Source organism: Natator depressus, chromosome 18 (genome assembly GCF_965152275.1).
Source record: "Natator depressus isolate rNatDep1 chromosome 18, rNatDep2.hap1, whole genome shotgun sequence".
In the NCBI taxonomy this organism is placed as follows: Eukaryota; Metazoa; Chordata; order Testudines; family Cheloniidae; genus Natator; species Natator depressus.
The window spans coordinates 67,041-82,271 of NC_134251.1; the positions used below are offsets into that span (position 1 = coordinate 67,041).

The following is a 15,231-nucleotide window of genomic DNA, read 5'->3' on the forward strand; positions in this document are numbered from 1 at the left end:
TGTTTCTTAGATGGGGAGTGGTGCCAGCCACCTGAAGGTGCCAGGGGATCACTGAGCACCAAAGACGAGGTGCCCGGTGTCAAATCCGCTCGGCGCACTGGCGTTGGGGCCAGTGCCGACTCCATGAGGAGGGCCCGAAGTCTAATGACTCTTTCGTTTTTGCTTCTAGGTTTGAAGGACCTGCAGATTTTACAGCGGTCACTAATGTGGAATTGACCCAGGCAGCGGAGACAGTCGGTGTGCGGGTCACTTCTGGGCATCGAATGCCTGCAAGAATCGCACAATTTAAACCCTGGGGCACAAGGCATGCCCCGGCCTGAACGCTAACTAACTGAACCGAAACTTGTTGAACACACACACACACACACACACACACCCCGAACGAGTTCTGGGATGAGCTGCAGCGAAGTGAAGCTGGAGCACGTAGTTCCGACGCACCCTCACTGGCGGCAAGAAGGAACTGAGGATGGGGGAAGCATTCAGCTCCCCTTACAGCGCACTATAGAGGCGCTACTCCAGGGGTCGCAGCAGCACTCCCCCTACGGGTACTGCTAAGGGAAAAACTTCCGGCACCGGTGCACGTGGCGAGCATGCACACCTACTGTGGAATACACATGAGCAAGCAGTCGAAGAGGACTGGATTCGACCTTTCACCGACTGGATTCCTTCCTAGTCTGGGTCCACCAATCACTCACGCCCCCATAGTTTGTTCCAATTTCTTTCAGGCATCTCTTGGGGGTGGAGACACCATCTCTTAAGCCAGCTGAAGACAAAATGGAGGGGTTTCCAGGGCCTTTTATATTCTCTCTGGGTGCCTGGTCTCTGGGTGCCTGAAAACATGTTGGGGTGCAGTATTGCAAACAGAATGCAGATAGCAATATCTATTAAAGTGTAGGTGCCGTGGCTTTCAGCCACCAATGCCATGAGGCGGTGTGCCTCAGTTTCTCCTTCTACACAGCAGCGTAGACCGGTTATGCTTTTGCTGCTGTGCCAAGCTTCCAGCCTGTTCACAGGTATAAGCTGAAAAGCAACATGCTTGTGATACTGTTTTGTCACCATCCCTAGCATGTACAAATTTTTTTCCATAAATCAGGTATGTCACACATCTTTAAAAGGTTTACCATTAGTATTAACTCCTTTGTCTTGACCCATAGATGAAATAGCAAAAGACACAAGATTAACAGGAAATCTACGGCGGACAGGCTCAGTTCACACAATTTAGCTTGTTTAGTGTCTACAGCATTTCCCAAGTCCTTTGTGTACCATGGTAGGGGGTTAGACAGAGTCTAACCCTAACCCTAACCCATCTCAGGAATTGTTCCTGAGTAACCAAATCACACATTCCTTCAAAGCTTGTAATGCCTTTTCCCCTCACCCACTTGTCTAACAACTCTCTCATTTAATTTACATAAACCACATTACTCAATCCAGATCCCCTCTTAAGACTCCTGAATTTAACCCTGTAGGTTCCAGGTGTAATCTGAAATGGTTTTAAAATCAGTTCCTTAAAATTTACCATAGTCTGAAGAATCATCAATAGGCATCTTATTGAATATGTCCAGTGCTCTCACCTCAATTTTGCAACTGAAGTAAGTCATTTTTTGACCTTCAAGCATTGCATGGAGGGTGCAGTGTCTCTCAAAGGTGATGAAATATTAGGCAATATCACTGAATTCCATCATACTGCGGACATAACCATTCCCATTTGTGGATTTTTGGGGAAGCGGAGCCAGCTGCTGAAGGGTTCTGTCTCTTCCACTCCATTACAGACAGTTCATGCTTCTGAGTCTCAATCTGAGCTTGTATTTCTCTGTCTTAACTCCAGGGTTAGCCTCTGGGTTTTCATGGCTCTTTTGTAAGCAGCTTCCTCCCTGGCTACCTCTGCTTCTTTGAGCTTCATTTGAAACTCGTGGTCCTTTGCCTTCTCTTTTGCTTCCAGTCTGGCCAGCTCTAGTTTTGTAGCTGCCTCACTGGTAGTCATTTTCCTGCTTTCTTGTGCTTGTTTCCCTCACCCGAAATAAACAGAAAACAACAAACCAATAACCACTTTGTCTGTTCTCCAGCCACCACACCCAAAACTCACTTAAAATCACTACCACTATCTCAAAGCAATCAGCTGTGCACAGATCCTGCCGACTATGCCACTGTAACAGGTTGGGTCACAGAGACCCCCTTGGGACTGTCACCTGATGTGCTGAGACTACCTCTGAGCTCGTTTTCCCTGCCAGCTTGGGACTTCAGAACCCTGTCTTGTTGAGCCAGACACGCTGCAAACACAGACCCAGGTCTGAACCACATTCTCCCAAAGCTGCAGACTTAACTGAAAACAGCTTAAGAAGTGCTCCTGTCTCTAGCACCCAGACACCCAGCTCCCAATGGGATCCAAACCCCAAATGAATCCGTTTTACTCTGTATACAGCTTATACAGGGTAAACTTCTAAATTGTCTGCCCTTTATAACGCTGATAGAGAGATATGCACAGCTTACTCTGGGTTAATTTATAAGCAAAAGTGCTTTTATTAAATATAAAAAGTAGGACTTAAGTGGTTGTAAGTAATAACAGACAGAACAAAGTAAGTTACCAAGCAAAATTAAACAAAACACACAAGTCTAAACCTAATACATTAAGAAACTGCGTACAGGTAAATCTCACCCTTAGAGATGTTCCAATAAGCTTCTTTCACAGACTGGACTCCTTCCCAGTCTGGGTCCAGCAATCACTCCCACCCCCGTAGTTACTGTCCTTTGTTCCAGTTTCTTTCAGGCATCTCCTGGGGGTGGAGAGGCCATCTCTTAAGCCAGCTGAAGACAAAATGGAGGGGTTTCCAGGGCCTTTTATATTCTCTCTTTTGTGGGAGGAAACCCCTTTGTTCTCCTGTGCAAAATCACAGCAACAAGATGGAGTTTGTAGGCACCTGGGCAAGTCACATGTTCATGAATGACTCAGCTTTTTGCAGGCTGACGCCATTGTTTATATGTTAGTTTGAACATCCCCAAGAAAGCTCAGATGTGGATTGGTGTCTCCCATAGTTCATTGTCAGTTAAGTGTTTATTGATTGGGCACTTACTGAGAATAGTCCTTTCTCAAGAAGCTGACCAAATGCTTCACTGAGACTACTTAGAATCAAACACATTGAGATACAAGTACATAGCCAATATTCAAAACTTCAAATACAAAAATGCTACACACATACAGACACCATAATCATAACCAGCAAACTACAACCTTTCTATAGACACCCCACTTGACCTCCTCTATACAAGACCTGGTGCAACCATAGGACCCTGGTTGCAACAATAATCTATATGATCACAGTTCATATCACTAACGTCACACATACCTACAGTGGAACACCCATAGGACACTACTGGAAAAAGAACCTGACATCATGATCTCTGAATGACAAGAACACTAGCCTCAGCCAATCCCCGTTTGCCCTCATTGCTAGGCCCCTTTATGGATCAGAGAGCCCTAAATCAAAAATTTGATTATGCTGATGCAGATGGGGAGTGCAAGATTGGCTGTGCTATCTCTGGCCCTGTCTCATGTAAGCATTACAGGAAGGCACCAAGCATCACAAAAATTTGGAAACAAAGAACCAAAAATGCTAATGTGTCTGGAGATTTGCTTCTGGGTCTGGCAGTAGGGGGACATTACAGTGAGTTGACATCTGCCTCATATGACTACCAGCACAGGTCAAACAATCACAGTGTCCAGAAGTGCTCAGATCAACACCACATACTGTAGTTCCTTTGCAAGTGAACAGTTAGGGGAAAAAAAAAATCTACCTTTGAGTCCCTAAGACATCACCACTACTCTTAATAAAGAATGGTTTACAAGTCACAATCAAATTATAATATCCCACAGAAAGACTTTTTTTTCTCTTCTGGCAACCAAGATGTGCTATGCCTCTTTCAAATACAACTAACACAGTCTCTGCCCCAAGCAGTTATCAGTCTTAAGATTATAAAATATGGAGAAGTGGAGGCAGCACAAACAAGCAAACTGGTCAAGGTGGTGCATGGGTGCTTCATTGGTTAGGATTCTGCAACATCTCAGGATAGGAAGTAAATCTGGAACTGCATTTATTTTTTTTGAGCTACAGTCCTCTAGAATTTTTCCAGACGTAACCAAAAAAAAATAAAAATAAAAAAATCAATTCAACTGGCTTAAGACAAATAAGAATGGTACTATCTAGACCAGGGGTGGCCAACCTATGGTTCCGGAGCCACAAGCAGCTAATATGAAGTTAATATGTGGTTCCTTGTATAGGCACCGACTCCGGGGCTGAGGGCTTTAGAGCAAGATGACACAAAAATCCATTATGGTTCAGAGAGGGACCAGGCGGCTATAAGCCTTGGGACTCAACTGAAATAATGGGACTTTAAAATCCTGGGAATCTCTGTAGTGTGCTTCTTTCACAAAGGATAGTGCTAAGCAGCTGCCTGGCCCCTGGCAAATCAAACAGTACATTTTTAACAGGGAGTATAGAGAATTCTGTGGCTTTTGGGACTCCCCGCTTAGTCTCTGTGAAACTGACAGCTATGTAGATTTGGAGTCATACCCTGGAAGTTGGAGTTGGTCCCTGGGTGGTTCTCCAGAACATACTTCTTCAGAGCTGTGGTGGAGCAAGTCTTCGGTTCATTCATGGCAGCAATAGCAGACAGGATGGCATCTTCCATCAGACTCCCACCAAGTAGGGGCTTCTCCCCTGATTTTTTCAGCTATTTTCCAAGGAGGAAGAGAAAAGCAATCAAGACAAAATTCTCCCAAACCAGCTCAGGACAAGACTCTTCTGCATCAGGTGAGTCAGGGCTCCTGCATTAGCAGAGATATGTTTTACATTAAAACGTTGCACAGGGAATACTTCATTCCCACCCCACAAGGAGAAGACAGGTCTTTTAGTCAATTGACCAGAAATGCTGTTGATTGGAGCCACTGTCCCATCTCCAAGATACACAGTAGATATATTTTTAATATACTTAGTACTGTCCAGCCCCCTGCACTCAGGACTAGATGACCTCTCGAAGTCCCTTCCAGTCCTACGATTTATATTGAGCTGAAGAAAGTAACACCACCGGCTAATTAACATGCCATGACCTTCCTCCATCTCACAGACCAGACAGCCACTGGCTTTAGACTTCCATACGTCTCTGCCATAGGTGGGACTCACACACACCTAGCAAAAGTATTTATAGTTCCACTGACAGAATGTTAAAAAAACCAAACCCTTACCCCACCATCCCGCCTCATCACTCTAGCGAGTCAGAGACGAAGCAGCATGTGGAGCACTACTGACAACAAACAGGCTATAGATCTCAGCAAGAATAGCTGGGTGTCCCGCTCCAAAAGTGTAGACCAACCTAAGAATCCTAATATTCCACAATCTGAGAACTGTTGCAGGTGAATCCTATTTGATAGGCTGCTAGAGACAGTTGTAGCCCAATAAAATCAGAGGGGGAGAAAAGAGAAGGATTACGTATGGTATAAACAACATCAGAAGGTGAAGTAAAACTAACTCTGGCCTCTGACCTGGAATGTTCCAGAAGCTCCTTTGCCTGTGATCTGCTCTAATTGGCCCTTCTCTACTGCTCTCTGCAGGGCATTCTTCAACAGCTGAGGTCTGAAAAAGATGGGCAATATAGCTTTAAAGGGGAGGTGGAGAGATGACACTTTACCCAGGGCATGAGAGTAACTATCAGCAAGTGACATGAGCAAGGAGTAATGGATATTATTTAAAAGTGAACTGACATTGTCTTCTTGTTCTACAGTTTATCCAGAAAAGATCAAGCTTCATGTTTCAATTTAAAAGTTTGACTTAATTGTAAAGCAAATTTGTAGATAGGACAAGGTGGGTGACTTACCCACCAATCAGTCAGTGGACAGAAGGCTCTTTATGTTTACCAATTAAAAGATCGTACATAACATCACATTTTTTTAAACCATCCACATGGGTGAACTAGCTGGCAGGCTGTGTGCCCTTTACAGCATAAAAAAGGAAGTGGATGCCAAGAGGAAACCTGTAAATATTCATATCCCAACAACTAAAGGAATTCCATTTATGTTACTGGTGGATGTGCAATATGAACAATGCTACCTTAGGTATCAGAAGTTTCATACGGGTTACAGAAAGAAAAAAAAGTCACAGGAAAAAGCATTTTATTCTCAGCTTCTAGGAGGGTATTACAATGCCGAGCTAAAAATGTCATCTACAATCTCCTTAAAGGAGCAGAAGAGGGCAAATCTACAGAAATTAGTGTTTCAAAACAGTGACAGAGACACCTGTTATCAATATGTACCACGTACACCTACCTTACATCCACCTTGAGTTTGGGGTAATACTGAGACACATATTTTTTGATCAGGCTGTATGAAGCTTCCTTAGGTTCACAAAGGCGGGTGAATGCCAGCGGAAGGATATCTTCCAGCTTGACTTGCTGCTCTGGAGTGGATGTGGAGGTACTTCTCTGAAATACATTTTACAAAATATATCTGAAGTCAGAACAAGGACTGGGGCTCCATGTATTCTCAGCTATACACATATAGGAAGAGCTGTTGAAAGAAAGGTTACTTATAGTAACTGGAGTTCTGCAAGATGTGTAATCTCTATGGCAGTGGTTTCCAACATTTATACGCCCAAGATCACTTTTTGAATTTAAGGACAACAGAGGATCTACTACGCCCATTCCCCAAAGCCCCACCCCACTCACGTCATCCCCCCCGTCGCTCGCTATCCCCCACCCTCACTCACTTCCAGTGGGCTGGGGCAGTGGGGTGCGGTTCGGGAAGGGGTGCGGGCTGAGCCTGTGGCAGGAGTACAGGAAGGCGGGAGAGGTGCAAGCTCTGGGAAGAAGTTTGGGTGCAGGAGGGGACTCTGGGCTAGGGCAGAGTGTTGGGGTGCAGGCGGGGGGTATGGGGTGCTGGCTCTGGGAGGGGGCTCAGGGCTGGGGCAGGGGCTTGGGGTGCAGGAGGAGACATGGGGGGCTGGCTCTGGGAGGCTGCAGGTTGGGTGGTGGAAGAGAAATGCTGGTCCTGCTGTACTTACGCTCCTCTTGGTCTTAATGCTGCAGAGCCATTCAGGACCTGCCCATTGAAGGGGGTGGCACTTACCTCAGGTGGTCCTGGCCCCACGCCGCTCCTGGAATGGGCCAACGCACCCCTGCTCTGCACACTGTCCCTCTCTGCAGGGACCGCCCCCACAGCTCCCATTGGCCATTGAGGAACTGTGACCAATGGGAGCTGCGGGGGCTGTGCATGCAGGCAGGAGCAGCGCGGAGCCCCCTGTCCCTCCCCTTCCCCCAGGGCCATGGAGGCATGTTAGGCTGCTGGCCGCTTCAGGGAGTGGCGTGGGGCAGAGGCAGGAAGGGAGCCTGCCTTAGAAGCAGCCCTGATGCACCACCAGAGATTGCGATCAACTGGGAGAGAGTCTCCAAGATTGACTGGTGGTGACCACTGATCTATGGGTATTCACTGTGGGCGTGCATGTGCAATGTGCACCCGGGACTGGAAATTCTTTAATAGCAGTGTCCATTGGTCCATGCCAGCACCTGTGCCTCAAACTGAGGGCATAAGGGGCGGCACAGTTCATCTACCTCTCCAGTTCCTGGTGTAATGTGAATCCCATGAGGGACTGAACAGAGGGGAAGGAGAGCAGGTTGAGAATACCCACAGGGACCATACATCTCAAATGACTCGAGTTACTATAAGGCACTTAACTTTCCTTTCTTCTTTGAGTGCTGGTCCCTATGGGTATTCACTGTGGGTGACTCGCAAGAGGTTCTCATTAAGGAAGAAGGTGCAGAGCAAGGAAGTATGCTGTACACAGAGTGGAGGACCACTGAGCCATACGAGGCATCCCCAAGCTGAAGCATGAATCAGCATGCATGGTGCAGGTGTGTACAGAACTCTAAGGAGCTGCTCTGTACATCTCAGAGGGATTCCTTGTATGGAAGCTGCTGATGCTGCTTGGGCTTTCATCAAGTGGGCCCTAACAGTTTGAGATGAAGGGGTGTTCATAAGATCATAACATAAAAGGGTGAGACAGGAGAAAATCCACTAAAAAAGCCTTTGGGAAGAGAGCTTTTGACTTATTTTTTTCTGCAACAACAGTCTTGAAGACTTTCGAAAGGGTGTTGTGTGCAGGCAGAAGGCTAGATCTCTGCGCATGCCTAGAGAGGGGAGCCTTGTCTCTTCCATGCTGTGGTGAGACTCAGAGTAAAATGCCAGAAGGTAAACAGTGGAGTTTAAGGTGAAACTCCAGGCACGAATTTTGGATGTAGTTGCAAAGAAAAAATGGTTACTAACCTTTTGTAACTGTTGTTCTTTGAGATATGTTGTTCATGTACATCCCATTCTAGGTGTGTGTGCTCGCCATATGCACCGGTGCTAGAAGTTTTCCCCTCAGTAGTATCTGTAGGGGACCGGTCTGGCACCCTCTGGAGTGGCATGTGTATGCACCAGTATAAGAGGCATTGCCAGCTTCCCCCACCTTCAGTTCCTTCGTGCCAGAAGTCTAACAGAGATGAAGGAGGGTGGGTCATGTAATGGACATGACCAACATCTCGAAGAACAACAGTTATGAAACGATAGTAACCAGTTCTTTTTCTTCGAGTGCTTGCTCACATCCATTCCATTGTAGGGGACTCCCAAGCAATACCTCTGGAGATGGGCAGGAGTTCATGGATGTGCCAATTGCAACACTGCTCTGCCAAAGCCAGCGTCATCACTGGCCTGCTGGGTGATGGCATAGTGCACTGTGAAAGGGTGTAGTGATAGTCACGTCCTGACTCTGCAGATGTTCTGGATAGGGACATGCGCCAGGAAGGCGGCTGATGACACTTGAGCCCTTGTGGAATGAGCCATCACTATCGGTGGAGGCACAGCCTGTGCTATCTCGTAGCAAATATGGATGCAGGTGGTGATCCAGGCCGAAATCCTCTGAGAAGACACCAGGAGGCCCTTCATCCTGTCAGCCACCGTGATGAGGAGTTGAGTAGATCTGCGGAAGGGCTTGGTGCGCTCCAGGTAGACAGTCAAGGCATGTCTGACATCTAGGGTGTGCTGATGACTCTTGTTGGATGTGTGAGGCTTTGAACAGAATACCGGGAGGAAGATATCCTGGTTGACATGGAATTGCGACACCACTCGAAGGAAGACTGGATGGGGATGCAGTTGGACCTTGTCCTTGTAGAACACAGTGTACGGGGTTCTGACACAAGGGCTTTAATCTTGGAGACTCACTTGGTTGAAGTAATAGCTACAAGGAACACAACCTTCCATGACAAGTGTGAAAAGGAGCAGGAAGCCAGAGGTTCAAAGGGAGAGCCAGTGAGTCTACAGAGGACTGGGTTGAGATCCCACTGGGGAATTGGGTCCCGAACAGGCCTTTCAGGAACCTGATCTCCTCATGTGAGAATACTGATCTACCCTGGACATGAGGGTGGAGGGCTGGTATGGCCACGAAGCGTACCTTCATCGATGAACAAGGCAGGCCCTGGTGCTTTAAGTGAAGCAGATAACCTAGGATGGATTGTAGAGAGATATTCCGTTCCAACGCCCAGTAGGAGAAGCGCTTCCTCTTTGCCAGGTATGTCGCCCTGGTAGAGGGTTTTCTGCTTTCCAAGAGGACCTGCTACTCCTGACTAGAGCAGGCTTGCTTCTTGGGATTCAGCCACTCAGCAACCATGCAGTGAGGTGGAGAAAGGTGAGGTGTGGGTGCAGTAATCGTCAGTGATTCTGAGAGAGCAGGTCTGAGCAGCCAGGAAGTGTTCACGAGCATGCTGAACCAATGCTGGCGCGGCCAAGCCAGGGTGATCATAGTGATTCATGCCTTGTCCCTCTTGATCTTCAAGAGGGCTTTGCTGATCAGTGGGATGGCATATATCAGGTCGCCTGACCACGAAAGGAGGAAGGCATTAGATAGCGATAAACTCTATCCTCTGCAGCAGTACCAATGTTCAATTATGTTCGTTTATCAACAGGCCCAGTTCTTGACAGGTGGCTTGCAGTGTTATGAAACTGTGTTGGACATGGTGCCTGGAGTGGCCCTTGATGAGCCAGTTGTCAAGGTACGGGTAGATCTGGATGCCCTGAGACTACTGCCATGCACTTCGTAAATACCCTTGACGCCTACGGATACTACTGAGGGAAAAACTTCTGGCACTGGTGCACATGGCAAGCACACACACCTACAGTGGAATGAACATGAGCAAGCACTCGAAGAAGAACCTTGTCTTTTTGAAAAACTGTATAATGTAGCAGGTTTCAGAGTGGTAGCCGTGTTAGTCTGTATCAGCAAAAACAACGAGGAGTCCTTGTGGCACCTTAGAGGCTACTAAATTTATTTGGACATAGGTGTGCCATAAGGGCCGCAACCTTCTCTTCCCTTCTAGCCAAGGTAATTACTGTCAAGGAGGCAACTTTTCAAAGAGAGACAGAGGAGACAGCAGAAGATCAAGGGTTCAAATGGTGGTCTCATAAGACCAGAAAGGACAAGCTTCAGAGCCCTGGCAGGGACAGGTTTTGTAACTGGGAGGGCGGGACAGCTACCACACGTAGGGAGTAGATAGACAAGCCCGACTTCTTCAGTGAGAGAAGATATTCCAGTATGAGGGGTATTCCCAATGCCTCAGAATGTAAGTGGTACTCCAGAACCAAAGGGAGAATCGTATCCACTTAAGTGTAAATGCTATTCCACTGAGAGGGTCTCATGCTGCTGTTGTTTAGGATGGGTTGAACATTCTGAGAGCATGCCCTCTCTATGCTTGTTGTCCATTCAAAAACCACGCTGCCAGATGCAGGGAAGCTGGGTTGGTGTGGTTTGCCCTGCCCATGTTCTGGGCTATCAGGTCCAGGAATGGTTGTAGGTGGACACATGGATGGGCAGCTAGCTTTAGGATGGTGGTGAACCAGAACTGCCTCAGTCACTAGGGGGCTGTCAGGATCACTGTCCCTCCAACAAGCTTGATTTTCCCCAAGTACATGAGCTACCAGGGGGATGGAGTGAAGGCATACATCAATGGGTCTGATCATTGTACCAGGAAGTCATCCCCTCTGGAGTTGAGGTCCTGGGCAGCCTGGGAACAGTATGATAGGCACTTTTTGTTCCGTTGGGTTGAGAAGAGATCCTAAGATAGGACCTTCCCATTGCTGAAAAATGCGCTACACTATCAACAGGTAGAAGTTCCTATTCGTGATCCACATAGAAATGTCTGTAGAGGCTCTCTGCTAGGGAGCAGATTATCGCTGGAATGTGTACTGCTGAGAGGATGATCTGGTGGCCTGAGGCACCAATTCCAAAGTTGGATTGCCTCTCTGCAGGGTGGGGTGGATCTCGCTTTTCCCTGTTTATCTGTTAGACTGTGTTTATATTGTCTGACCTGACCTGGATTTGTGGAGACTGGATAATGGATAGAAACATCTTGCAGGCTTTGTGAATTGGCTGAAGCTCAAGTAGATTGATATGCAGCCTGGATTCTTTCGGGGACAAGGATTTGTGGGAGGTCTGGTCATAGAGATGTGCTCTTTGTAAGTGGCACGGGAACAAAGGGGACTCCCACATAAACCATGTCTCTGCTCTCTCACCAGGTCAGTGACATCAGCACATTCCATAGAAGAGAAACTTTGTCCAGTGAGTACCTGACTGGGACACAGAGTATCCTTAACCATGTTTGGAGACACTGCAGGTGCAGCCGTGCAAACAGGGTGACATAAGCCACATGGCAGTGGGCAGCTAACAGGACCAAGCAGGATCATACTCTAGTCTGAGGACTGAGACAAAGCTGGACAATGAGATCCCTCATGGCAAGGAATCAGTCTTGAGGTAAGTAGGCTGTTGCTGCAGATCCACCCCAAATAATTCTATGATTTGCGTGGGTGTTAAAGTGGACTTGTCTAAATTTCACTGGAATCCCAGCAATGAAAGAGTTGAAGTGCAGCAGGGGCTGCTGTTTACATTTTCTGACATGACCATCCAGGTAGGAAAATGTTGGTCTGCCTTGGCTATCACTACAAGCACTTTTGTAAAGACCCTAAGGGCATCAAAAGGCCACTTTCTGTACTGAAAGTGGTCTGGGCCCACCATGAAATGCAGGAACCTTCGGGGGGTGCGGAGAGAAAAGTGGGAAATGTCCAAATGAAAGTATACCTCTTTCAAATCGAGGGCCATAAACCAGTCGCCTGAGTTGAGGGAGGGTATCAGAGGCCAGGGTGATCATCCTAAACTTTGAGTGCTGTATGAAGACATTCAACTGCCTGAGGTCCAGCATTGGCCTCCAGGCCCCCCTCTTTTAGGGGTGAGAAAGTACCTTGAGTAAAACACCTTCCCTACATGAGGGGAAGGTATGGGCTCTAATTTGAGAATCCTCTAATGAGACAGGTCCCTGAAAAGGGACTGGGAGAGAGCAACTCTAGTGTGTAGCTGTTTGATAGCATCATAGAATCATAGAATATCAGGGTTGGAAGGGACCTCAGGAGGTCATCTAGTCCAACCCCCTGCTCAAAGCAGGACCAATCCCCAATTAAATCATCCCAGCCAGGGCTTTGTCAAGCCTGACCTTAAAAACTTCTAAGGAAGGAGATTCTACCACCTCCCTAGGTAACGCATTCCAGTGTGTTTCACCACCCTCCTAGTGAAAAAGTTTTTCCTAATATCCAACTGAAATCTCCCCAACTGCAACTTGAGACCATTACTCCTTGTCCTGTCATCTACCACCACTGAGAATAGTCTAGAACCATCCTCTTTGGAACCACCTCTCAGGTAGTTGAAAGCAGCTATCAAATCCCCCCTCATTCTTCTCTTCTGCAGACTAAACAATCCCAGTTCCCTCAGCCTCTCCTCATAAGTCATGTGTTCCAGACCCCTAATCATTTTTGTTGCCCTTCGCTGGACTCTCTCCAATTTCTCCACATCCTTCTTGTAGTGTGGGGCCCAAAACTGGACACAGTACTCCAGATGAGGCCTCACCAATGTCGAATAGAGGGGAACGATCACGTCCCTCGATCTGCTGGCAATGCCCCTACCTATACACCCCAAAATGCCATTGGCCTTCTTGGCAACAAGGGCACACTGTTGACTCATATCCAGCTTCTCATCCACTGTCACCTCTAGGTCCTTCTCTGCAGAACTGCTGCCTAGCCATTCGGTCCCTAGTCTGTAGCGGTGCATGGGATTCTTCTGTCCTAAGTGCAGGACTCTGCACTTGTCCTTGTTGAACCTCATCAGATTTCTTTTGGCCCAATCCTCCAATTTGTCTAGGTCCCTCTGTATCCTATCCCTACCCTCCAGCGTATCTACCACTCCTCCCAGTTTAGTGTCATCCGCAAACTTGCTGAGGGTGCAATCCACACCATCCTCCAGATCATTAATGAAGATACTGAACAAAACCAGCCCCAGGACCGACCCTTGGGGCACTCCGCTAGATATCGGCTGCCAACTAGACATGGAGCCATTGATCGCTACCCGTTGAGCCCGACAATCTAGCCAACTTCCTACCCACCTTGTAGTGCATCCATCCAGCCCATACGTCTTTAACTTGCTGACAAGAATACTGTGGGAGACTGTGTCAAAAGCTTTGCTAAAGTCAAGGAATAACACGTCCACTGCTTTCCCTTCATCCACAGAACCAGTTATCTCATCATAGAAGGCAATTAGATTAGTCAGGCATGACTTTCCCTTGGTGAATCCATGCTGACTGTTCCTGATCACTTTCCTCTCGTCTAAGTGCTTCAGAATTGATTCCTTGAGGACATGCTCCATGATTTTTCCAGGGACTGAGGTGAGGCTGACTGGCCTGTAGTTCCCAGGATCCTCCTTCTTCCCGTTTTTAAAGATTGGCACTACATTAGCCTTTTTCCAGTCTTCCGGGACTTCCCCTGATCGCCATGAGTTTTCAAAGATAATGGCCAATGGCTCTGCAATCACATCCGCCAATTCCATATTGCTTATCCCCCGCAGGCTGTGGGACAGGTGGAACGCATGAACCGCACTATTAAAAGTGAATTGAGAAGGGGGGTAGAAAAAGGAGGGAAAAATTGGTCACAATTGTTACCCTTTGTTCTAATGAGAATAAGGGCCCAAAGAATCAAAAGGTACAGGATTCTCCCCACCATGAAGCTCTTATGGGAAGGCCCGTGTAACGGTGGGAAAATTTGCTTACTCCAGTACCTGGAGAGGTTTCTACACATGGATTAACACAAGAATGGGTTTTAACCCTAATTGACCTCAGCAGGCAGTGGCCTGGCAAAAAGAGCAAGGGGCAGCAAAAGTCAAAACATGGTATAATCTACCAGGAGAACACAATATACAGCAGTGGGTGATTGAGTGATGTACCAGATTCCCAGCTTGACAAAATCCTGGCTGGGATGATTTAGACAGGGCTGGTCCTGCTTTGAGCAGGGGGTTGGTCTAGTTGATCTCCTGAGTTCTCTTCTAACCCTAATCTTCTATGATTCTATGATTCCAGGAAACCCATCCATTCCCAGCTCCTAAATGGAAGGGCCCTTACCGGATCCTTAACCGGTTAGGGCCCAATTTGCTATTACTGGCAACAGAAAATGGGGGACAGGAGTGGGTTCACTGTACAAAAATAAAGAGGTAAAAGCACACAGAAGATGAGAAACAGGAAATGATGTTATTTGCTTTACAGAAACAAAATGCAAAGGATGGTGGAACGGTGGAATGGAGAGAAATCACAACAATCCAACGTGGAAAGGTAAATAGTACCTGTGGATGTGAATGGGATGATGTTTAATAATCCAGAACAGAGGTGTAACCACTCACCGAATACCCACCCGTGATTTAATGAAGGGGGAAAAGGAATGGGAACGAATTCCAACCATACGGATTAAGGGAGAGCGTAAAGGGGGAATGGAATTTGCTTCCCCCCTTGGCAAACTTAATTATACTTGTAGTGCCCCTTCCCTGGTACCACCCCTTCCAGTATATGGTCGTGTTCCATTCTGGGGGCGGGGGTGTCTCGTGTCTGGGGGCAATGAGCCCACCTCTTATGTACCTGATGGGAGGGGTAAGGAGCAAGGTTACTTTTGGCCGTGGTCACTTTATGTGTCTCCTCCTTACACCTTCCCACTCCTCCAGCTGCTTGGTTACCATAGCAACTGATTAGCCCCTTATCTTCTCTTGTTACTGAAAGGCAAGGCTACCAGCTTGGGGTGGGGGTATAAGAGAAGGAGGGGAATGCAGCCTTGTGCTTTCACTTACATTCTTTTGCTCA

The 15,231-nt window shown here is 47.3% G+C and overlaps 1 protein-coding gene across 13 annotated transcripts in view; it reads right to left on the reverse strand.

The window, feature by feature from the left end:
- Positions 1-15,231, reverse strand: part of HP1BP3 (heterochromatin protein 1 binding protein 3) — a 77,215-nt gene that overhangs the window by 9,698 nt on the left and 52,286 nt on the right. For all 13 annotated transcript variants that reach the window (XM_074975064.1, XM_074975063.1, XM_074975062.1 and 10 more), the window contains 3 exons: positions 6,314-6,468; positions 5,534-5,624; positions 4,566-4,725 (listed from right to left, as the gene is read on the reverse strand). In XM_074975064.1, the coding sequence (XP_074831165.1) occupies positions 4,566-4,725; positions 5,534-5,624; positions 6,314-6,468 (406 nt within the window). The remainder of the gene's footprint in view (positions 1-4,565; positions 4,726-5,533; positions 5,625-6,313; positions 6,469-15,231) is intronic.